This window comes from Citrus sinensis, chromosome 6 (genome assembly GCF_022201045.2).
Source record: "Citrus sinensis cultivar Valencia sweet orange chromosome 6, DVS_A1.0, whole genome shotgun sequence".
In the NCBI taxonomy this organism is placed as follows: domain Eukaryota; kingdom Viridiplantae; phylum Streptophyta; class Magnoliopsida; order Sapindales; family Rutaceae; genus Citrus; species Citrus sinensis.
Window position 1 is genome coordinate 19,550,780 of NC_068561.1, and position 23,003 is coordinate 19,573,782.

A 23,003-nucleotide genomic window follows, 5' to 3' on the forward strand; every position below is an offset into this window, starting at 1 on the left:
TCAAGTTGGTAACACTATATTTGATTCCTTTTAAGATTAAATTTACACTGTTAATTCATTTTGTTGAATTTTATGAATATAGGCAATATATTTTTGTATATAATTTTCTTGAAGATATACAAAAAAAAAAAAAAATCTGTTAATTCCAAAGAAATCATAGACAAAAAGTGCACCCTTTTGCTGTTGCCTAAATTCACAAATGGAGCTCGCTCCCTATAGTTTAATTACACCTTTTTGTTTTCTTTTTGAGAAAGATAGGTATCACTTTAATGTTTAGACTTAATTAAAAAAAGAAAAAAGAAAGACTTTTCTCATAATGCTCATTGTTATTGTCGTTATGGTCATCATTTTAAGTTTGAAATAAATTTTGTATCTTAATTTTATAAGTATATTTTTATTTGTAAAAAAATAAAATAAAAGTTAAGATTTACAAGTATTTACAATAAGTTGGAAAATTAGTTATAATTTACTAATAATTGGCTTGTTTTTAACTGTGGAAACGGATTCCATTCTTCGTATTTGCAATTTTCTCCCTGTATCATTCTTGCTTTTTTCTCTGTATGTTTGCTATTTTCTCTCCAACTTTCAACATTTGTTTTGTAACTTTACCTAGAAAATCATATGTTGAATTCATATTCAAAATTTTTAGTCTTCCTCTGACTTTCTGTTTGTGGTTCAAGCATACTGCTGATGTTATTGTAGATTTATGTATGATACCAAATGACGATGCTATGTGAACTGATATAAATAAATTCAAGCTAGCAAGGTTTTGTTGAATCTTGACAAAAATAAGAATATTAAGCAACTACTAATAAAATAAATGAATGAAATTTAATTGTGTATTTAATTTATTTATGGTATAACTACTAATTTTAGAAAGCGATTGCATAGGACCACTATGGCTTTTTATTCCACAGTTTAAAATTAAATTAAATAATAAATACAATAGATAAGACAAACCCATGAAGCAAACGACAAAACTCAAAGCAGCAAATGGTATTTAATTCAAACAACCGATTTCGTTGGAAGAATATAAAGACAAATTTAGTGCTTAGATTAATACTGCCATATGATGCATGCATAAGATGCCTTACCATCTAAATTATGTGATTTGTTTTTTTGAAGGAAAGTTTTGATGGTGATTAGTTGTTGCATTTATTAATAATAATCTGGAAATTTGTTACTAATAATTAATTGGGATTAGGCCTTGCATGGACGGAATTTTATTATAAAATAAAAATTAAAAAATAGAATACTTCAAAATTCAAATGTCTGTCCGTTACCTATCAAAATCTTATATTTGAAAAAATTTATCGCAAAATTTGGATGGATCAATTGGTGAACGACAATAATAATGCTATGAATTCTAACATTTGAATCTCATTTGAAGTCTTAATAATATACGTCAATCATCTATTGAATAATGAATGTAAAATTACTTATTACGCTATTGTACTACTTAATTAATAAATATCTAATCAATTGAGACTCAAATATTAGAATCTCTACGCACTACTCTTAATATAATTACAATTGGATTCAATCGAATGCCTTCCGTTCCATGGATTAAATTTTGAATCCAACCAATCTCTTTTATGCTCTTTCCTCTTTTTGAAACAAGAAATACCATTTCTTATTTATTAATTTATCAATCAAACACAAATATTTTGCCATCTAAAAAATAATTAATTATTAAAAATCTTCCCAAATATCCATATTATAAAGAACCCCAATGTTATAATAAGATGTGATGCACTTGAAATGAACTCATATTATATACATTGGCCCCATTTTTTTTTTTTTTTCTCAATCCAAGATGGTATGATGGAACGGTTTTTACGACGATTTCATGGTTTAAAGTCCATTCGAGTGTAGACAATTCTATCCGCTGTCCAAAAATGTAAACGTCAACGAACGGTAACAAAAAGAAACGGGAAGAATAACATAAGGGTCCCTGGATCCTTAAGATAGTTGATTTTGACCATAATATTATAGAAGTACACAATTTAACACTAATAATGCATTCGGTAAAGTGCAGCATGAACTATGCATTTGTATGTGTGAATATTTCGTATTACTATTAGCTTTAAACTAATTCATTAATAAAAATAAAAATCTATCATTGATGGCTATCTATAGGAATTATTGATTATTAATTATTAGTGTTTGTTGAAGTCAAATTTAATATTGTTAAAACCATCATTAGATTTATGTAATATCATAACTATTACCTATTATTGAGCTTTTGTTCACTATAAAAATTTTAGCCACAATAACTCGTCGTCATTTGCCAAAGAGTTACTACTTACAAATATTAAATATTAAATATCATATACATAAAAAAAAAAAAAAAACTCATATAAACTTAAGAGGAATGCAGGTATCAAGTCATGGTTAACTAAAATTTGATCAGCGCTTATATACAATGCAAATTATCTCAATGTTAGTTGTCAGACATGCTCTTATGTTTTTTTCATTAGTGTTAGAGGTCTATTTTAGACAAACAGAGAAACTATGCTCTTAAATGAGAAATTGTAAAAAAATGAAGGACCTATGTTTTGTTTCCAAAAAACTTAAAAAAAGAAAAATGCGGTCACTCAGAATTTTTCAAACGTTGCGTGCGGGAGCAGGCAGAGTGGCTCTGGTCCACCATTCATGTATAAAGAGACGACACTAAAATTTAATTTCATTTTTGTTGCTCCAATAAAACATAAAAACGAAAACAACAAAAACAAAAGCAAAAACAAAACACCCACACACACGTTCGCGGATTATGTGAAGCATATGTTAGATTAGAGAGTACAGACAAGAAAACAAGGGCTATTATTTCGTGGGCACCCTCCTAATATTGGTACAAACGAAGCCACTGTAATCTTCTTATATTTCCATTTCCAGGTAATAACCGTGAGTTGCGGACAAAGTTGTTTTTTTTTTCGTTTATTTTATTTTATTTTTTCAAATTTTTATTTCATAAATGTTATATTTTCAAAGTTTTGATGCAAAACCTGGGTTCAAAATTGTAACTTGATGATATTTTAGGAAACTTTGCTCGAAAATCGCATCTGGGTAACTGTGTTTCTGGGCTCTTTTTTTGTATTTTGTCTTTGTTTTTTTCTCTTGATTGGTTAATTTTTAACGATGCTATTGTGGACAAGCTGAAATGGGGTTTGTTTGTTTTGTGTTCTAAGGTTGTTTGTGTTTTGATTTGGTTTATTTGGCGGATTATTATAATGGGAAAGTTAGATTTTGGCTAAATATTGTTTGACGCGGCATGACAAGGAAAAAAAAAAATGATACTGGGCCTTGTTTTGTTTTTTACTGTGGTTGCTTTGATGAATCCGTCTCAAAATGTAATTTTTTTTAAAGAGGTTTAGATTCATTAAAAGATTTTGCTTTCTCGAAATTTTGAAATGTGTTTGTTTTGTTTGATGTTCTTGTCTTTTGTTTTGACTGCTTTTGATGCTTGTTAAGCATAAATAAGGTATTTTTCTTGCATAATATAGCTTCAAAGTCTATCTAAATTGGCAATTCAGTCGGAGAATTGAAAGGGGGTTTCTGGGAAGACCTGGTATTTTCCTCTTTGGTTTCAATCCAGCTTGGTTGGTTATAGATATCGGAGATTTATTTTATGACTTATGGAAGATGAATTTGATATAATTTCTTGTTCTGGTTGGCTCTGTTTGCATCCAGTTTATTCTTTATCTATGCTCATACTGTCATTTTGGTCTTTTCAGTCGGTTATGCAAATTCCTTGGTTGATGGAGGAATTGTTCCCTTTGACGTGGTTTTTCTCTTTTTTCTTCTACTGGTCATTCAAACATGGTTTGAAGGCAGCTTAGTTCTTAATTTGGAACGTCTAATTCATTTTTTTATCATTTTAAATTCATTGATTGGATGGGAAGAGAGAAGAGGAAAATTTACCAACTTGAAATGTGCAAAGTGAATCTGCAATTTTGCTATAATAATCTTTGAATAAAACAATAGTAGTCTTTAGTTCTGATTGCTACACTTTGAGAATGGTTGTTGAGGATTCGTACTGCACCCTGCTTGTCTGGTGTTTCAATTCTATAATTAATCCGCCTTCTGTGTTTTCCTGCCAGATCATACTGACAAAATTTGAAAAACCAACAAGATTACAGAGCAGTACATAGTCGTCATCCTTTTTAAAGCTCATATGTTGAAATTATGTGCTTAGAGATTCCTGGGGAGTCTGAATTGCCCATACTGCCCAATGAGAATGTCATTCTTGTTTTGTTGTCTATAGATACTGAAACAGACTACTAATAGGTTTTGTCAATTGCTATAATCTGCTCAAGGTCCTGAAGCCTTTAACTCCGGGGTTGGTCAAAGATCATAGAAACAACTTATTAACTCTTTTGCTTATAACTGTGATCATCGTACTAATTGTATTTGCTGCTATTTTCTTCTTTTGCATTTAGAATTTTAAACATTAAAAGGAAATTGCAGTCGGTGCATGTTGGTCATTCACATGTAAAATTCAATCTTTATTTTGTATTACAGACCAACGGGAGTGAAGTTTATGAGGATTAAGATATTTTTAAAGAAATAGTATCAGATCTGGTAAAACAATGGCTCCTGGAGGCAGTGCGTGCAAAGAAGTGGTTGAATCTGATCACACGGTTACCAACTATGATATAAAGGCAGAAAGTAATACAGCGCTTACAAAAACTAGTTTTGGTCTGGGTGGAAAACAAGGAATTTATTCAAACAACGGTGTTCATGAGCTCCTTGAGTGTCCTGTTTGCACAAATTTAATGTACCCTCCGATTCATCAGGTCTGTTCTTATTTTTGACGTGCTCATTTTTCTTTTTAAATGTTCATGCCTCCTTGAAAATTGATCATTCAGAATCAGATGGCAGTGATTTCATTAACTTTTCATGAATATGTAGAAACTTCATTTCCTTTATTTAACTCTGGAAGAGGTACTTTTGTTACATGTCATTTCTAATCATGCCTCGTCTTTGCACGAATATTTATAAAATTAAGACAAGGAAATGCATGTATGGGGTTTTGAAAGACATAAGGATGGCATATATTAATGTTGTAAAATTAATGGGTTTCATTATTGGTAATTGTAGCAGATTATTGAATTGGCTTGATTATTATCTATTTTTCTCCTCAAACCCTGACTTTTTCTTAATCCTTTGCTGCAGTGCCCAAATGGACACACTTTATGTTCAAACTGCAAGAACAGAGTGCACAACTGCTGCCCAACCTGCCGCTTTGATCTTGGAAATATTAGGTGTTTGGCTCTGGAGAAAGTTGCAGAATCATTGGAACTCCCGTGCAAATACCAGAGTTTAGGTTGTCATGATATATTCCCATACTACGGGAAGCTCAAGCATGAGCAACACTGTCGTTTTCGTCCATACAACTGCCCTTATGCTGGGTCAGAGTGCTCTGTAACAGGTGATATCCCAACTCTTGTTGCACATCTCAAGGATGATCACCAGGTTGATATGCATGATGGGTGTACATTCAACCATCGCTATGTCAAATCAGATCCAAATGAAGTTGAAAATGCCACATGGATGCTAACTGTAAGTTCTTTTTTGTTATGATATGGGAATAAATGTGAGTTTATCTACTATGGAAAACCATAACTGTTAAAAGAGTTTACAACTTGCCCTCTTGTAAACTTCCCGTCTACAGCTAAATTCTACTACCTTTGCAGGTGTTTAACTGCTTTGGACGACAATTTTGCTTACATTTTGAGGCTTTCCAGCTTGGCATGGCACTGGTCTACATGGCTTTCTTACGGTTTATGGGTGATGATGACGAGGCAAAGAAATTCAGCTACAGTTTGGAAGTTGGTGCTCATGGACGTAGGCTTATATGGCAAGGAATCCCAAGGAGCATCCGTGACAGCCACAGGAAAGTTCGTGACAGCCAGGATGGGCTTATTATTCAGAGGAACATGGCTCTCTACTTTTCTGGTGGAGATAGGACAGAGCTGAAGTTGAGGATTACTGGGCGCATATGGAAAGAAGAATGAAGAGATATAGAGGGACTATTGTACAGTGCAGAATTTCTCCGAGACTCAACCAGCATTGCTCCAAGTATGAGGGGCGAATCTTGCATTATGCTGATTTATTGTTTATTTTGTGCAAACAAGGTGTCATGGTCCACACTTGTACTTGGTTTTACTGCATACCTTTCTGTCAGCTCGCTGCCACGTGAGGCAAGATTCTAGTTCGGGAGTTAGTGTAGGAATCGATAAATGCATAGAATTGAGTTGTAGTCTCCAATGTATCATCTGGTTTAAGCAGCCTTGTTGTGTTTTTTATGCATCTGGCTAAGATTGAGCCGGCAGAAACAGAAGATCGGTTATTATTTTTCCTCCGATATTTCAGTTGCACCAGAAACTTTTAGTTGCTTTTGTTACTGTGTTACATATCATTATTACAACAATACTTCAAAAGCCACTTGCAGATTGTGGGTAAAAGATAAGTGCTTTACAGAAGCAGCTTCTATAAGGTTGAGAAGCATATACTGTCGTCTAAACTGTCACCTAAACATCAAGCAGGCCATTGCTTCGAATCCTTTGGCAGTTACTTTACCTATACATTAGTCTTTAACAAATATCCGAGCCGAGACCCGAGGTCTAATGTTCAAACCTTTGTTTTCAATTTACATTACTTTAAAATCAGATTCACATTTTACTTCAGAGAAGACCTGTTAAGTCCAAAGCTTGCCATGGAACATGGCAAACACTTTCTCACCAACTTTTGGATTGCATACAATTACAAGATAACCAACCATAAACCTCATGCCCTAATCATGGCAAGATATTCAAAGGATTTCATTGTACGTAGAAAATTCATAGCATGATTTTGTTAATGATTCAATAATGATGACAAAAAAAAAATGATTATTTTGTAAAATACATCACATCACAACAGTCCCACTATTGACACCTAAGGTTTTCTTCCACGTTGCATCATACGCGTTGACTCCTATGACCCATATGCCATGAACGGCTGATGATTGAAAGGAGGAAAAAAAAAATCGTTGAAAGTTGAAAATCGTTTGATATCATGATCTGGGTTTATGCAAAAATATAGTTGGTGTAAGAATGTGGAGACGTGAGAGCACGCTGAAAGTAGGTTAGTTAATTAACGGTTAAAACTGAGGAAATTAAACCGATTTTCCCGCGGAACAGAAACCAGCCATTACAGGTGATTAACAAAAAAATAATAATAATAATAAATAAATAAGTAAGTGACACCAACAATACAATTTTTTTTCCTTCTTTCATTTTTTCTTCGATTTGTTTTCACATTTCATTCATTTAAATTTCTTATTATTTTTATTTTTGATAATTTTATCTAATTTTCCCACATTTTCTTTGTTCACAAGAAGCTAGCGAGCCTCCATTCATCCATTAATTTCTCTATATACCTTTCTCTTGCTGTGAATCTTCTTGCTTCCCATTTGATCACAGGCCTAAGGTATGCATTTGCATTTCTTTTTACATTTTCTAGCCATAGATCAATTTATTTGGTCCTTTTTTTTTTCAATTTGCAATAACATCCCCTTTGCTTTTGCATGAAATTTGATTATTCACATATGCAATCATTTTGATTATTTAGAAACCGAAAAAAAACAATGACAATGAAATCCTAACCCCAGTTGGTGTATTTATTTATTAATTGGAAAATGCAGGGAATTGCTTGGTTATTAAGACATTTTGGGGCATAATTAATAGATCACATGGGGTATTGAAATTGATTTGGGATTGGAATTGATTTGCTCGACAACATCGTGAGCTATGTTGTGCTGCGGAGGTCAAGAAGAGGAGCCTCAGCCACCTGCTAGCCAAACAACTGCCCCACCTCGAAGCGGAAACACACAACCTGGAGGTAATTAAAAACCTATTTTTTTAATTAAATGTTAATATAAAGCGAATACGTTCCTTAATTAGATTCACATTTGTGTTTACTGGGTTTGAATTTGATTCCCGTTACATGCATTATTATTTGTGTGACAGGCAGTGCTAGAGGGGAGCCGAGAACTAATGTGGTCAAAACAGGAACCCCTCAGAAAGCATTGCCAATTGAAATCCCACAAATTAAATTGGACGAGTTGAATAGATTAACAAGCAATTTTGGTACAAAAGCTTTGATCGGTGAAGGATCATATGGTCGTGTATTTTATGCAAAGCTAACTGATGGCACCCCTGCTGCTATCAAGAAGCTTGACACCAGTTCTGCTCCAGAGCCTGAATCAGATTTTGCAGCACAGGTTTGATGATTTTTTGAGTATCTGCTACTTTTAATTAATGTCACAATTGAATTTTGATGCAATTTCTTTAATCATGCAGTTGTCAGTAGTTTCAAGACTAAAGCATGAACATTTTGTTGAGCTATTGGGCTACTGCATGGAATCAAATAACAGGATTTTGGTTTATCAATTTGCAACAATGGGATCATTACATGATGTGTTACATGGTATGCTATGTTAAAATTTTGAAAATTTAAGCTGAAGCACAACAGTCACAAAATGGTCTTAATTTGATTTAAGTTATGGTCATTAACTTACTGCGCAGGGAGGAAAGGTGTACAAGGGGCCGAGCCAGGTCCAGTTCTAACATGGAATCAGAGAGTTAAAGTTGCATATGGCGCGGCAAAAGGCCTTGAATTTCTACATGAAAAAGTTCAACCTCCTATAGTTCATCGCGATGTCAGATCTAGCAATGTGTTACTTTTTGATGATTTTAAGTCTAAAATTGCTGATTTCAACTTGACAAATCAGTCTTCCGATACAGCAGCTCGTTTGCATTCGACTAGAGTCCTGGGAACATTTGGTTACCATGCCCCAGAGTAAGCCTCAAGCCTTGATGCAACTTCTATGGATGTGTGAGCAACAGTGTGATCTGAAAAAAAAATGTTGCTTAATTTGTGATACAGGTATGCAATGACAGGGCAAATCACCCAGAAAAGTGATGTTTACAGTTTTGGTGTTGTGCTTTTAGAGCTATTAACAGGACGAAAGCCGGTAGATCATACAATGCCTAAAGGGCAACAAAGTCTTGTTACTTGGGTATGTATTGTTACCTCCTTTTGTCTCAAAATTTTGATTATGTTACCTTAGTTTCAGCCTGTAATTTTTTATCTTAACAAATGCAGGCCACCCCAAGACTAAGTGAAGACAAAGTGAAACAATGTGTGGATCCAAAGCTAAACAATGATTACCCACCAAAGGCAATCGCTAAGGTTTATTTTTTTTCCCTTTACATTTTTTGAAACAAGATTTTTCACCAAAGTGCCATGTTGCTAATTTAAGTATTTGTTTTCTGGCAATATGGTTCTCCAGCTAGCAGCAGTTGCAGCATTGTGTGTTCAATACGAAGCCGATTTTCGGCCAAACATGACCATTGTTGTAAAAGCTCTTCAGCCACTACTCAACTCAAAACCAGCAGGACCAGAAGCTCAAGCATAACTTATATGTATGTATTTATGTCTTTTTTTTTTTTCTGAAAACCAGCAGCAGCCTCTTGAGTCATGTAATCACTAATCAGTAAAACTCTTCTCAATTTTTTATTTTATTTTCTTTTATTTTCCTTTTTGTAATCAATCTTCGTTTTCATTACTATACAGAGGCTTTTATTGAGCCATTAAGATCATTTGTTCTTGTTTTGAGAGAGATCATCACTGTAGATTGTATTACAATTTTTTTTTTTTGTTTTTGTTTCCAATGAAATATCAAACTTGTATCAGCTTTTCATTTACATATAAAATGCCAATACTTGGGCTTTTATTTGAGGAGAGGAGTAATGTTTTTGGCACCCCTTTAAATCCTAACAAAAACATACATTTGTAATCATAGTCCAATTTCTGAAGAAAATTATATAAAAAGATGAATATGAATTTAACTAAGTTGAAATTTTGGACGTTTACAAATCATGAACCCCTCCCATCTCTATTGATAATTTTAAAGCAATAAAAATAAGAAATTATATAATATAAGATTTTTTATTATAAAAAATTATTTTTGATATTTAATTAAACTTTATCGCAACCTTTTGTTCTTTTCTGAAATTTTCATCAAAATAACAGTGAATATATAGTAAGTGAAGTTTCATTAGGGCTTTAAAAGGGGAGGGTGTTAGGAGCTTCACTGTCTTGAAAATGGAAAGCCCATGAGATCCTATTTACTAACCCTTAGGCCCACTACATTTTGGGATGAACTCGCAGGTCACAGCACCATAAAATAAAGTAATAATAAAATCTGCCTAGTTAATGAATTTGAAGGAAGATACTCCAAAAAAAAAAAAAAAAACTGAAAGTATTCAAACGGATATTTTAACACATTTGGTTGATAGATTGTGATTGATAATAGAATTAAATGATTGGTCGTGCTCTATAGATTTTATAGTTACCTGGGAGATTGTCGAATGTCTCCTTATTAATACACAATAACTCCCACTTACACTATAATTTCATAATATTATTTTATTTTCAAATCACGCTTTTATTTGTATTTATTATAATTTAAATAAATTGTATAAGTCAAAATTAAAATAAAAAATTTGAATACTAAAAATAAGAAATATAAATTTTGGTGCGAATAAAAATTTAATAATAAGTTAATTTTTTGTACTTTTTATAATTTTAAATATTTTTTCTTATATTAAATACATATTTTATATTTTATATTTCTAAAATCAAACATCAAATAAATGATTCATTTACCCATCTTTTCTTTTAAATTTTTTTAATATCATTGGGGTTATCAGATATTATAAAAATAATAATGCTACACATTCCAAATTTTTTATCCCAAAAAGTTATCACAAATGATGTGGCATTTATCAATTGGTTGGTGAGATAATATAATTAATTCACTTGGATCTTGTAAAGAATTATCAACCACTCAATTAATGATACATCATTTGGGATAACTTTTTAGGATAAAAAATTTGGGATGTGTAGCATTATTGTTATAAAAATAGTAGAGAGTAAGTGACATATATTAATTTTAGAGGTTCGGTTACAGTGCAATTATGATATTATGTCACAGTTGTATCTAGTTTTTGGATCCATTTGGATGGGTGAGGTCCATTAAAATCTAACAACTAGGTGCAACTATAACACGGTACCACAGTTGCACCATAATTTTTTCATAATTTTAGTTGGAGAAAATTGACGAACTCTCTAGTTCGATATTAATATTTTTTTCAAAAAATCCCAATAATAATGATAATAATAAATAATTCACATTCAAAAACGTAATAATAATTCAACTTCTGGGATCTTTCTACAACACGTGGGGTGGGGGCAATTATGTAATCTGAGCATAGTTTGGACTAGTTATAATATATAATGCGACTGAATGTTTTCAAGTAATTGACTGATGATGAACTCACTATCAACGAAATGACAACATCATACGTCCATCACCAGAACCAACGGACAACATCTAAATTTTAAAAACTATATATATTTAAAGTAATCTTCAAATAACTGTACATTAGCATAATTCAATTGTTTTTTTGTTTGTTTCCCTTCTCGGAAAAAAAAAAAAAAAATCCACATGCCTGCTCCTCCTCAAAATTTCAAGCTAAAAAAATAAAAAAGCCAAGCACCCATTATTAGTATGGTATTTAGCTTGTAATCACCATAATTATAGGAATAAAAACTATACTAATATGAATGTTCAATACAACATTTAGGTTTAAATATGGTATTCATATGATAACAACATTTTAACTAAGAAATTTATATAGTAAAACGTTATCAATTTATGCGGCTAAATATAACTTGAAAAATGAATTTATATTTAACGGTGCACTTAGGGTCTTATTTTTGGAAGACTCAAAATTAATTTTGAAGATGTAAAATCTAGTTTAGGTGTTTGGTAATTTTTTTTTTAAAATCACTTTCGGTGAAATCAACACATTCTATAGCAAATTTTTAAAAGCAGGGAAAGAGTCGCTTCTCAAAATTTAATTTTTGAGAATCAATTTTATACTTAATATAATTTCATATATATCCCCATATAAAAATTCAAAATTATTTTTATTAATTAAGAAATAAAATCATTAACTTTTAAGAGATTGTTATTATTATTTATCAGTTATATTGAGATGACAAAATAAAATTAATAATATAAATTATTTATTTTCGCTATCAATTATTATTTATACAAAATTAAAGTACTATATATATATGTGTGTGTGTTTATAATTGTGTAAATAAATTCTATTTAACATTATATCAAATTCAATCATTTACATTTTTACATCAGTTTAATATTAAGATCTACTAAATACATAAGACTGCTTTTAAAACTTACAGTACTTTAATAAAATTTCAAATTTTGTTGCTAATCAAAATCTTAAATAGCTCTTGAAAAAAAATTATTGTAATATTAAAAATAACGAGTATCCGAATTAATAAATAATGAATAATCTGGTAGCTTACAAATTTGTTGCAGTTAATAATATAAATTAGGATATCACCGGCAAAAAAAGAAAAATAAAAAACACATAAAAACGAGCTTTGATTGTAACTATGTGGCCAAATTTATGTGATGGCTAAAGAGGCTACGACTCCGAGCAACCGCCCATGTGAGATCACAGTGGCAACTGGATGTTAAGGACACGTGCTGACGTAACAAAGTGGCTTCAAGAAAATTACCTTAAGTTGTGATGCATACGAAGACTTTCTCCTTCTGCTGCGAAAGCGACCAAAGTGGCAAAAACCACGCGCACTAAACGACAGTCGTTTGGCATCAATTTCAATTCCGTCTATATGCGGAACCGTTATTTCATTTCAGCCTACACAATGTTATAATGAGTACAGAGCACATCATGTACTCACCATGTCACATCCTTAATTACCATTTTTTCCTCATTCCTTTTTTTTTTTTCCTCCCTTCCATAATGGTAAGTGGTAACTCTTCTCTTCTGCATTTTTTTTTATTTTTAAGTTCACATTTTCTCCAAAACAGAGAAAATTAAGAGGAAAAATAAGTATAGAATAATGTTAAGAAATTTTGTTAGCAACTGAACCCTAAACCATTTTAGCTAATTTAATTATTCAATCAAATCCATTTGATATGAGCTTTTGTTTGAGATTTGCTTTCATTTTAAAACGAAAATTTCAAAATAAATGAATAAATAAGTTTTAATTTGTATGTTAAAAATGTGTTGTGTGTATTAATTTATAAGCAGTATCAAGTTATCTTGTAATAGCGTGTACGTCGCCAAGATTCATTACTAATTTATTTGATAACGATACATGGTTATGAACTTTATGAATTGAATCAAATATTTGAAACGTCAAGTTCTATAATGTAATTCACAATAAACTTGAAACTTTATTTAACTACTTAATTTTGTTAACTATAAAACAACTATAATTACTCTAACCATATTGATTCTCATGAGAAATGAAGACGCAAGATCAATATAACGTATATGATACACTCCCACCATTCTCTTAATACTATGAAAAAATTATAAAAATCTCATTTAAAGAATACTAATCTAGTAACTAATTTATTAGGCATGACTCCAACCTTACCAATACATTTCCCCTGAAATAATACCAAGTAGATTTCAAATTTTCATCTTAGGAAATACGAAATATCAACACATTCATTAGCATAGCACCTCACTTCTTCCATATTTTTCCATAACAGCCCAATAACATGTAATATTATCAATATAAAATTCATTTTCACCTAGACTTCAAATGTTGATTGATGTGATTTTGTCACCAACCTCCACAACCTTGGTCGAGTTTCTTATGGCGCCTAACAATAGAACAAACTCATAACACACGTGATATACATCGATAGTAAGAACGGACTACAATATCGCATGTTATACCAACTACAAACGAGCAGCCAAACTTAAAATTAGCGTAGTGCCCGGCATATAACGTATATAGAAAGATCATATAAATTACTATTTAACATGTGTTAATTTTCTCTTTTTATTTTTTAATGCATTTTTCATAACTACAATGAATTTCTTTTTTCTAATTTTTCAATTTATTTTTCCAATTTTTTCACCCCGGTTGAAAATTACATTGTACTAAGAATTTAACCACACTATGATCTCCCCTTATAACCGTGCCTGCCTCTCAACAATTTACCATCACCATCCTCTGTATCTCTCTCTTTTCTCTCTTTCCGCATTCTCAAATATAAACAAAACGCAGCTCCCAATTCTCACCATATCACGCCACCCAAACAGACGCCCCTCACAAGTCACACCCAAACACACACACACACACACACACCTCCTCTCTCTCTCTCTCTCTCTCTCTCTCTCTCTATATATATATATATATATATATATGTATACACACACACATATCACCGATTCTTGTCAATACAATTCCTTACAATTAGATTCTATCTTCTCATTTTGATCCCTAAAACAAAAAACGGCGTCACTTAATAAAAAGAAATCGATCTGAAATATCAAATTTCATTCTCCCCGATCCAATTCTCCGCAATTTGATCCAATCGAACGATTCCGATCGGCGGCGTTTTTCTTTGTTAACAAGCGGCCAATTTTGGCGCCGTGAGTGAATGGGATTAACGGAAGTTCGGTTTATGAATTTGTTATTAATTTGGATTAAATCGTAAAAAATAAGAAAAAAAGGGGCAAACAAAAAAATTATGCCGGGATTAGCGCAGAGGAATAATGAGCAATTTAGTAATACCTACTCGGTTTCGGCTAATGGATTTTGGTCGAAACATAGCGATGATGTTGGCTACCAGCAGCTACAGAAGGTACTAGAGTTTCTTTGTTATTCGATGTGATTTTTATATTTATTTATTTATTTGGTTAGATAATAATAATTGGGATTGGATCATAGCATTGAAATTGGATCTTGAAGGGATAAATTGTGCTTGGATTGGATCTTATGGTGTAAGCAATTCGTTTAGATCCATTTTAATTTCCATATATGTGCTTTATATGATAAAGTAATAGAAATATAGAATTGGAGACTTGTAAAAGATTTTATCTACTTATAGCGCGTGTGTATATACTATCTGGCATTTTTGTGAATATGCCTGTTGGATTATTTGCTTTTTCATGCTGTTTAATAGTCCGGGCAATTGTATTTTCTTGCGGTCTTTTGGTTGCTATGACACTATAAGGAGTGGGAATAGCTAGGATTTTGATTATTGAATTTGCGACATTACTGAGGGCATGTTTGGGATTGAGGTCTTGTGGCTTTTAATCCATAGTTGTTAATTGTTTAAACAGGCTGTGACAATAAATGTATTATTGAGTATTGTTTGGTAACTTTTGAGTCAGTGTGCATTTAGTTATTTGCGGCTCATGAAGGAAGTCACTAACGTAGTGATATGTACTTCTGACATAGTTTTGGAGTGGCTTGACCCCGCAAGAACGACAAGAGCTTCTTAGGATTGATAAGCAGACCCTCTTTGAGCAAGCTCGTAAGAACATGTACTGTTCAAGATGCAATGGACTACTGCTCGAAGGCTTTTTGCAGATTGTTATGTATGGAAAGTCTTTGCAGCAGGATGGAGCAGTTGTTCACCTTGCCTGCAACAGACACGCGGCCTCAAAAAATGAAAATGACAGTGGATTGACTTTAGCAAATGGATGCCAAGATGACATTCAAGATCCATCTGTTCATCCCTGGGGTGGTCTGACCACAACACGTGATGGATCTTTGACACTTCTGGACTGCTATTTGTGTTCAAAATCTATGAAAGGGCTCCAAAATGTTAGTCATTTTAAATTTTATAATTCTATTTTTGGTTGCTTATGTTTTATTTTAGAGCTAATCATTTGCTCTAATCAGGTTTTTGACAGTGCACGTGCGAGGGAACGGGAGCGGGAACTGCTTTATCCTGATGCCTGTGGTGGGGGAGGTCGGGGTTGGATAAGTCAAGGCATGGCAGGTTTTGGTAGAGGACATGGAAATAGGGAAACATGCGCGTTGCACACTGCCAGGCTTTCCTGTGACACATTAGTGGATTTCTGGTCTGCTCTTGGTGAAGAAACTCGGCAATCTCTTCTAAGGATGAAGGAAGAGGATTTTATTGAGAGGCTTATGTACAGGTGTGTTTTTTGCTACTCATTTATTTGTAATAGTATTGATTTTGAATTTCAGTGGAAAGACTGTATGCTGTTTTTATTCAAATTCTGAGATAACTACTGATAGTCAAAGCTATTATCCTGGTTAAGCTGATGAAGACGAGATCATGAACTTATTTGATAGCATTAGATTTGTCCATTTTTTCATTAACGTGTCTCAGAAGATTTATTAGTGTGCGTGCTGTTTTCCACATAATTACAATTCTCCTTGATAATAGCTCTCAACGTCAGTTTAGTTATTCAGTATCAGTTGATTGTAGCAGTGAATATACTGCTGAATTAGAAGAGTACTTGGAGTTTGTTGGAATGAATACATGCTATGGATTGGACGAAACGATGCGAGTTACGTGCTGGAAGCGATGGTTTTGTTTGATATGAGCTTGTGTACGCTGACCGGAATTGAAAATTTGTCGATATAGAAGGGATCAGGATTTTATGATTGAAATAGAAAATTACGCAAAAGCTGCATTATGAGGGCATCCTCAATGTCTGTTAATGAATGTGAACTTTATTGTCCATTCATCTTGACAGAATATGTCGTTGATGACTCTTTTGGCCTATATTCTTTCTTTGTCCTAGAGAGTGGTCTTATATTGCTCACATGGGATCATCTGCTAGAGCTTCACTGATGTAGATGGAGTTTACTGGCCAGTAGCTACTTCACACTACTCTGGAAAGGAAGTTAACAATAGCAGTTTGTATATAGGATAGTTCTGAATAATAACAGGACCTTCAGGAGCGTTACCACTAGCTCCCCTAGAGGACAGTTGTTTGTCAAAGGATCACCTCTGCGAAGGTTTTCAAGGAAACATGGCATGATAGTATGAGGGAGGAGCAGGCAATTCCCCTTCCCCCCCCACCCCCAAAAAAAAAAAACTATTTTATTGCAAAAGTATAGTGGTGTGGCATTCTGGTGGTTTTCAATGGTGTGGATAATTGGATATTACCGGTTTATGTTCCTGAAAGTATCAGAAGTTGGTGGGGATTGTCGCTCTTCATCTCTTTCAGTTATATGAACAGTTAATTCATATCTGTTTTAAAACATTTCGTCAATATATTTGATTGTGAAATTCTTATGCCTGAGGGAGAAGCATTCCCTAAAGGTCACTTCATCAACCTAGTTGTCCTTTTCCTTCTCTTGATCAATTATGAGTGGCATCTTGCCATGTGGAAATTTGAGAGTTGAGGAGACAATGCAAAGAAAGTTAGCCAACATTGTTCTGCAGAATGTTTAATGAAAGTGAGAACCATTTGATAAAAGAAGAAAGTCTGATTTTTGCATTACTTGTCAAAGTAAGATGAGAATGCGATTAGGGAAGCTGAATGAGTACTCATTTTTGCTCATCTGTTGGGCTTCTTTTTTCTATCAGTTGCCGATGTCATAGTTTTCAATTGCTGTAACACTTGTTGATTTCCATGATGTTTCAATATGGTGATGGGTCTGAATCTTGCTGACAAAAGAAATGTAGTGTTGTGAAAAAATGCTGATATCTGTAAGCAAACTTGTGATATTATAATTTTGTTAAGAATTATACAGAAGACAAAGTTGTTGAGGTGTTCATATGAATTGAGGCTAAAAAAGGGAGAGATGTGGGCAAAAAGGGACGTTGAGATATATTGATCTTGAAATTATTGCATGTTATGATATCATTTAAATTTTCATGTTGATCTTGAAATTATTGCATGTTATGATATCATTTAAATTTTCATGTACTAGAGTTGCCAAAAGAGAATTATCTCAATCTTCTTTACTCATATCGCAACTGTTCTTATCTAAAGATATAATTGTAGTATTAACAGCTTCATTTTGTTTTCTCGAAATATATGATAAGAGCAAATTTCAGGTCTATATACTTTTGTGTACTCCTTTTTTATTTCTTTCACTATTCTTCTACAGTTGAATTTTTATTCTAAATCATGTAATTATTAGGATATTAAGGCGTACTAGTTCCTTAACTGGCTTGACATGAAGTCAGTTAACTCTTTCTTGTAGTTGGCATGAAGATATCAACTAGTTATTGCCTATTGAGATTTACTTGTATGGAGTTTCGTTGCATGGAATTTCTCTTTATGGCTGGTCATATGCCATGTGCTCTCCAAATGCTTGTGCTGCGTATTATGTCTTAAGGTTGTTATGTTTGATTGCTTTGCTTGTGCTGATATGTTGTTCTCTGTGTTACAGGTTTGATAGCAAGAGGTTTTGCAGAGATTGCAGGAGGAATGTTATTCGAGAATTCAAGGAATTAAAGGAGTTGAAGCGTGTGCGGAGAGAGCCTCGCTGTACTAGTTGGTTTTGTGTTGCTGATACAGCCTTCCAATATGAGGTCTTTCACCCATTTCTTTCTTGTTTTCCTCTGAACTATGTTCTATGCATGGTTTCTTGAGAATTCTGATATAATCATTTGAACAACAAATGGCTGATACCATGAGTTCGACATGGAAAGTGATAGATTTAGTCTTCAGAGACTTTGCAAGACTTATGTTTATAGTGATTTGACAATACTTTCATCTACGTTATCAACTATCTATTTTTGAAATTGTTGAGTTGGGAATATTTTTCTCAATTCAGTAAATATGAGGACCGTAAGAAGTTCTTTATAGAGTTAAAATTATAATCAGCATTTGACAAATATTCTGTTTTTATTTTCCTTTTCTGAGAGTGCTTAACATAAAAATGACTAGCATGACTCATTATTTGGTCACTGCTTCTCAGGTATCTGATGACACTGTACAAGCTGACTGGCACCAAACTTTTACTGACACTGTAGGAACATACCATCACTTTGAATGGGCAGTTGGAACAGGAGAGGGAAAATCTGACATTCTTGAATATGAAAATGTTGGCATGAATGGAAGTGTTCAAGTCAATGGTCTGGATCTTAGTAGTCTGGGTGCATGTTTTATTACCCTCAGGGCTTGGAAATTAGATGGACGCTGCACCGAGCTTTCGGTCAAAGCTCATGCATTAAAGGGTCAACAATGCGTGCATTGCAGGCTTGTAGTTGGCGATGGCTATGTTACAATTACTAGAGGGGAAAGTATCAGAAGGTTTTTTGAGCATGCTGAAGAGGCTGAGGAAGAAGAGGTTCAATATTTTTAACTAACAGTTTTTCTGTATTTAAAAGTGATCATACTTAACAAATTTCTACGTACACAATGTATATCTACTGAGGTAAGGTTTCTTATGATGTAATTGGTAAAATGCGTATTGTGCATTTTCAGGATGATGATTCCATGGATAAGGACGGAAATGAACTGGATGGAGAATGCTCCCGTCCTCAAAAGCATGCGAAGAGTCCTGAACTTGCTCGAGAGTTTCTTCTAGATGCTGCAACTGTTATTTTTAAGGAGCAGGCATGTTCAATCTCCCGATCATTGCTTTGCTTTCACTGTTTGCAATACGCTTGCTGGTGTTTTCAACTATTTCACTCTTAAAAACTGAATTGAAATCTGTTGTTCTGACTATGTTTTGTATCTCTTCTGATCATATGATAGGATCTGATTAGGGTAGTGGAGGGGGACATAGAAAGGAGAATATCGTCACCAAATTCTTATTCTAATTGTGAAAATATGAGGCAATTACTATTGCTTTGTGTTATGTCAAGTGCAGTTTATATCTATAATATTTTGTGTTGTCACTTAACAGAACTGGGGCTTCTTTTTTATTTATTTATTAATTTTCCCCCCATTATACAGTTTTTTATAAGCACAATTTGCTTTAGTTGTTCCATAGTTAAGAATGGTGGTTTCTGTCGCCCGCCCCCGAAGGATGTTATTACGATACTTTAAGAATAATTCATAATGAGTTAGCAGTACCTTAGTAAAGTGGAATTTTTGGATGTCCCCCAAATAAAGTAAATAATTGATGTTTGGTATAAATTTGTTTTAGTGTTTCTAAGATGCTTGTTATCATACATCTTTCAGGTTGAAAAGGCCTTTAGAGAAGGAACTGCTCGCCAAAATGCACACAGCATCTTTGTTTGTCTTGCACTAAAATTGCTGGAAGAACGTGTTCATGTTGCATGCAAGGAGATTATCACATTAGAAAAGCAGGTCTCAGTGCTTATGACATTATAAAGCAATATTTTCAAAGTACCGAAAATTTGCTGCTATATACTATTTGTGAAAAAATTTTCTCATGCTACTTCATTTTTTATTTTTTCTACAGAAGAAACTTCTGGAAGAAGAAGAGAAGGAAAAGCGTGAAGAAGAAGAACGCAAAGAGAGACGAAGAATGAAAGAAAGAGAGAAAAAGCAAAGAAGAAAGGAAAGATTGAAAGGAAAAGAAAGGGATAAAGACAAGAAATGTTCTAGCTCAGATCAGAGCCCTGTCGTTCCTGATGTCTTAAAAGAAGAATCATCAGCAAGTTTTGATGAGGAGCCAAGTAATGCCATTAGCAGTAGGGACTCGGTGAGTGAAACAGGTGATGTTACTGTGTCCAGGCCTGGATCCCCTGATATTCAAGATGAACAGTTCTCAAGTGGGTGTACAACATCAAGAATGGAGAACTACTGTTATGATAGTCCTGATGGAGAATTAACAAGTGTCAAAGATGGGAATGTTACTTTTCAAATGGAGCAATCAAAATTTTCTCGTCGGAGATTGAAACTTCGGAAAGAAGTTCAACTTGATTCACCATTAAAGTGGTCGGACAGGCGTCGATATGCAGTAGTCTCAGAAAATGGTTCTATGGTCAATAGATCTGAGTCCAGATATCTCAGTGATAATTATGATACTCCTTCTAGGACCATCAATGGATCGAATCGGCAATTGTGGATAAATGCTTCAAAATCTAGTGTCCGAAATTGCAGTGGGAAGTTTAATGAGAAGATTCATTGTTCCAATAACAGGATGAGTGACAGAAATGACTTCCATTCTTGCAGCTGTAGTTCACAGAATGAGTACAGAGCAAAGGCTGAGCCACATCTTTCTGCAACAAGAGTAGGTCGAGAGCCCAAGTCGGTGAGTAAGTCAGAATCTGCATTGGATATGTTCAAGCAATTCTATCGTGGTAACAAGTATAATCAAATGGATTACATTCGTGATGCCTCTGGAAGAACCAAAAGCAAAATAATCACGGGAAACATTCCTTCCAGCCGAGATTCGTATGCCAAGAAAGTTTGGGAGCCCTTGGAATCACAGAAAAAATATCCTCGCAGCAATTCAGATTCTGATGTTACCTTGAGGTCAACTTCTTTTAAAGGTGAAGGCGTTGAACATGGCAATAACCTGATTAAGTCATCTGGTGAAATGTGTTCTAATGGGGCTAGTCGAAATTCAGGTGACATGGATCATGAGGATGCTAATATGAAGAAATCAAGGGACTTAAGCCATTCAACTGATGGAATTTACCAGAATGGATGTCATGTAGAAGCAAAGGGTGCATTTTATTCAACAGGAGCTGCTTATGATGATTCAGGATTATGTCATACTAGAAACTCTACCTTTAATGGGATCTCTGATCCCATCATGGGTAGCTCGTCCAATTCTGATAACTGCTCATCATGCCTTAGCGAGGGGGATAGCAATACAGTCTCTTCAAATCATGGTAATCTGGAATCATCTTCCACTTCAGATTCAGAAGATGCCAGTCAACAATCAGAAGGAAGAGATACTTCAGCATGCACTCAAAATGGCTTCTCTGAATTTCAAGAAGTTGGAATGGGGAAAAAACTGATTACAGATGGAGGAGAGACTTTGGGAAGAGGAGCTTTTGTTGGACTTCCATCAGATAGCATGGGAAGTAATTTCTCAGGAAATCTGCCTGAAAAAACGGCTCAAAATCCGGATAAGGGAATACCAACTGCGAGTGTTGGTTCTCAACATCAAGGCATCTTTCCACCACTTCATAGCCAGAATGTGCAAATTCCAGCATTTCAACCTCCTTCAGCAATGGGTTACTACCATCAAAATCCAGTTTCGTGGCCAGCTGCTCCGGCAAATGGATTGATGCCTTTCACCCATCCCAATCAGTATCTATATACTGGCCCTCTTGGTTATGGATTAAATGGAAACTCTCGCTTGTGCATGCAGTATGGAGGAGCACTTCAGCATGTTGCTACTCCCGTTTTTAATCCTAGCCCGGTGCCGGTTTATCAGTCTATTGCCAAAGCCAACAGCATGGAGAAGCGACCTCACGATGGTAAGCCAGGTGCACCGCAAGAAGCATTTAACGATACAAATGCAGAGAGGGCTGCTCTGGCCCGGTCACATCTAACTGATGCATTGGCTAAAGGAGAAGGTGGACACCAGAATAATGATGGCTTTTCCTTGTTTCATTTTGGTGGACCTGTCGGTCTTTCAACGGGCTGTAAAGTAAATCCTATGCCTTCAAAAGATGAGATTGTTGGGAATTTTTCTTCTCAATTTTCAGCAGATCATGTCGAGAATGATCATGCTTGCAATAAGAAAGAGACCACAATTGAACAGTACAACTTGTTTGCTGCAAGTAATGGTAACGGCATACGGTTTTCATTCTTCTAAGATATTAGTGAGAAGGTGTGTGGTGGCTGTTTGGGATGTCAGTCCCTGTCTTCTTGTTTCGTGGTATCAAAGTTTGAGATACTTGGTAATTGAGAATACAATAATCTTCTGAAATCTTCCAATTTTTAGTCCATAGTTTTAGCTGATTGTTACCTATTTGTCTGATTGTTTCATTTTTATTTAGAGAAAGTAAAAGGTTGGAAGACTGCTTTGATTTTTGAACCTTCCTGTGTCATGTCATTTTTTTAAGGGAAATTTGTAACCTACCCCCAAATAAATTGACATTTTGCACCGCGTCTCCAACAAATTTGACTTGTTGCACTGCACACCCAAAAAAATTGACATTTTTGCACCACGCCCCCAATTTCGTTATTTTCTCAGTTAAGTTTAACGGTGAAGGGGTA

General features: G+C 34.1%; 3 protein-coding genes across 5 annotated transcripts; all 3 read left to right on the plus strand.

Moving 5' to 3' along the window:
• Nucleotides 1–2,686: 2,686 nt before the first annotated feature.
• Nucleotides 2,687–6,401, plus strand: LOC102619672 (E3 ubiquitin-protein ligase SINAT2). Of its 3 annotated transcripts, none has more exons than XM_006492772.4 (4): nt 2,687–2,895; nt 4,522–4,796; nt 5,176–5,562; nt 5,697–6,401. In XM_006492772.4, the coding sequence occupies exons 2-4, from the start codon at nt 4,590–4,592 to the stop codon at nt 6,015–6,017; spliced, it is 915 nt and encodes a 304-aa protein (XP_006492835.1). In that variant the 5' UTR covers nt 2,687–2,895; nt 4,522–4,589; the 3' UTR covers nt 6,018–6,401. The 3 variants fall into 3 exon arrangements, with proteins under 3 accessions (XP_006492835.1, XP_006492836.1, XP_006492838.1); XM_006492773.4 differs by lacking the exon at nt 2,687–2,895 and adding an exon at nt 2,905–3,568; XM_006492775.3 differs by lacking the exon at nt 2,687–2,895 and adding an exon at nt 2,908–3,066.
• A 404-nt stretch (nt 6,402–6,805) lies between these two features.
• On the plus strand, nt 6,806–9,731 carry LOC102619371 (probable protein kinase At2g41970). The gene is made up of 9 exons (XM_006492771.4): nt 6,806–7,200; nt 7,385–7,473; nt 7,688–7,884; nt 8,013–8,266; nt 8,346–8,472; nt 8,571–8,844; nt 8,932–9,064; nt 9,151–9,237; nt 9,338–9,731. Exons 3-9 carry the CDS (start codon nt 7,794–7,796, stop codon nt 9,461–9,463), a joined length of 1,092 nt encoding a protein of 363 aa, XP_006492834.1. The 5' UTR covers nt 6,806–7,200; nt 7,385–7,473; nt 7,688–7,793; the 3' UTR covers nt 9,464–9,731.
• A 4,425-nt stretch (nt 9,732–14,156) lies between these two features.
• On the plus strand, nt 14,157–22,821 carry LOC102619076 (uncharacterized). Its single transcript, XM_006492770.4, has 8 exons — nt 14,157–14,773; nt 15,373–15,741; nt 15,820–16,079; nt 18,298–18,439; nt 18,829–19,200; nt 19,338–19,469; nt 20,040–20,168; nt 20,284–22,821. The coding sequence occupies exons 1-8, from the start codon at nt 14,660–14,662 to the stop codon at nt 22,597–22,599; spliced, it is 3,834 nt and encodes a 1,277-aa protein (XP_006492833.1). The 5' UTR covers nt 14,157–14,659; the 3' UTR covers nt 22,600–22,821.
• The last annotated feature ends 182 nt before the right edge of the window (nt 22,822–23,003 follow it).

Coding starts and splice junctions, on each gene's coding strand:
- LOC102619672 (XM_006492772.4), top strand. CDS start 4,590: ATGGCTCCTGGAGGCAGTGCGTGCAAAGAAGTGGTTGAATCTGATCAC. Junction 4,797..5,175: donor TGTACCCTCCGATTCATCAG/GTCTGTTCTTAT, acceptor CCTTTGCTGCAG/TGCCCAAATGGACACACTTT. Junction 5,563..5,696: donor ATGCCACATGGATGCTAACT/GTAAGTTCTTTT, acceptor CTACCTTTGCAG/GTGTTTAACTGCTTTGGACG.
- LOC102619371 (XM_006492771.4), top strand. CDS start 7,794: ATGTTGTGCTGCGGAGGTCAAGAAGAGGAGCCTCAGCCACCTGCTAGC. Junction 8,267..8,345: donor AATCAGATTTTGCAGCACAG/GTTTGATGATTT, acceptor TTAATCATGCAG/TTGTCAGTAGTTTCAAGACT. Junction 9,238..9,337: donor CACCAAAGGCAATCGCTAAG/GTTTATTTTTTT, acceptor ATGGTTCTCCAG/CTAGCAGCAGTTGCAGCATT.
- LOC102619076 (XM_006492770.4), top strand. CDS start 14,660: ATGCCGGGATTAGCGCAGAGGAATAATGAGCAATTTAGTAATACCTAC. Junction 19,470..20,039: donor CTGTTATTTTTAAGGAGCAG/GCATGTTCAATC, acceptor TACATCTTTCAG/GTTGAAAAGGCCTTTAGAGA. Junction 20,169..20,283: donor TTATCACATTAGAAAAGCAG/GTCTCAGTGCTT, acceptor TTTTTTCTACAG/AAGAAACTTCTGGAAGAAGA.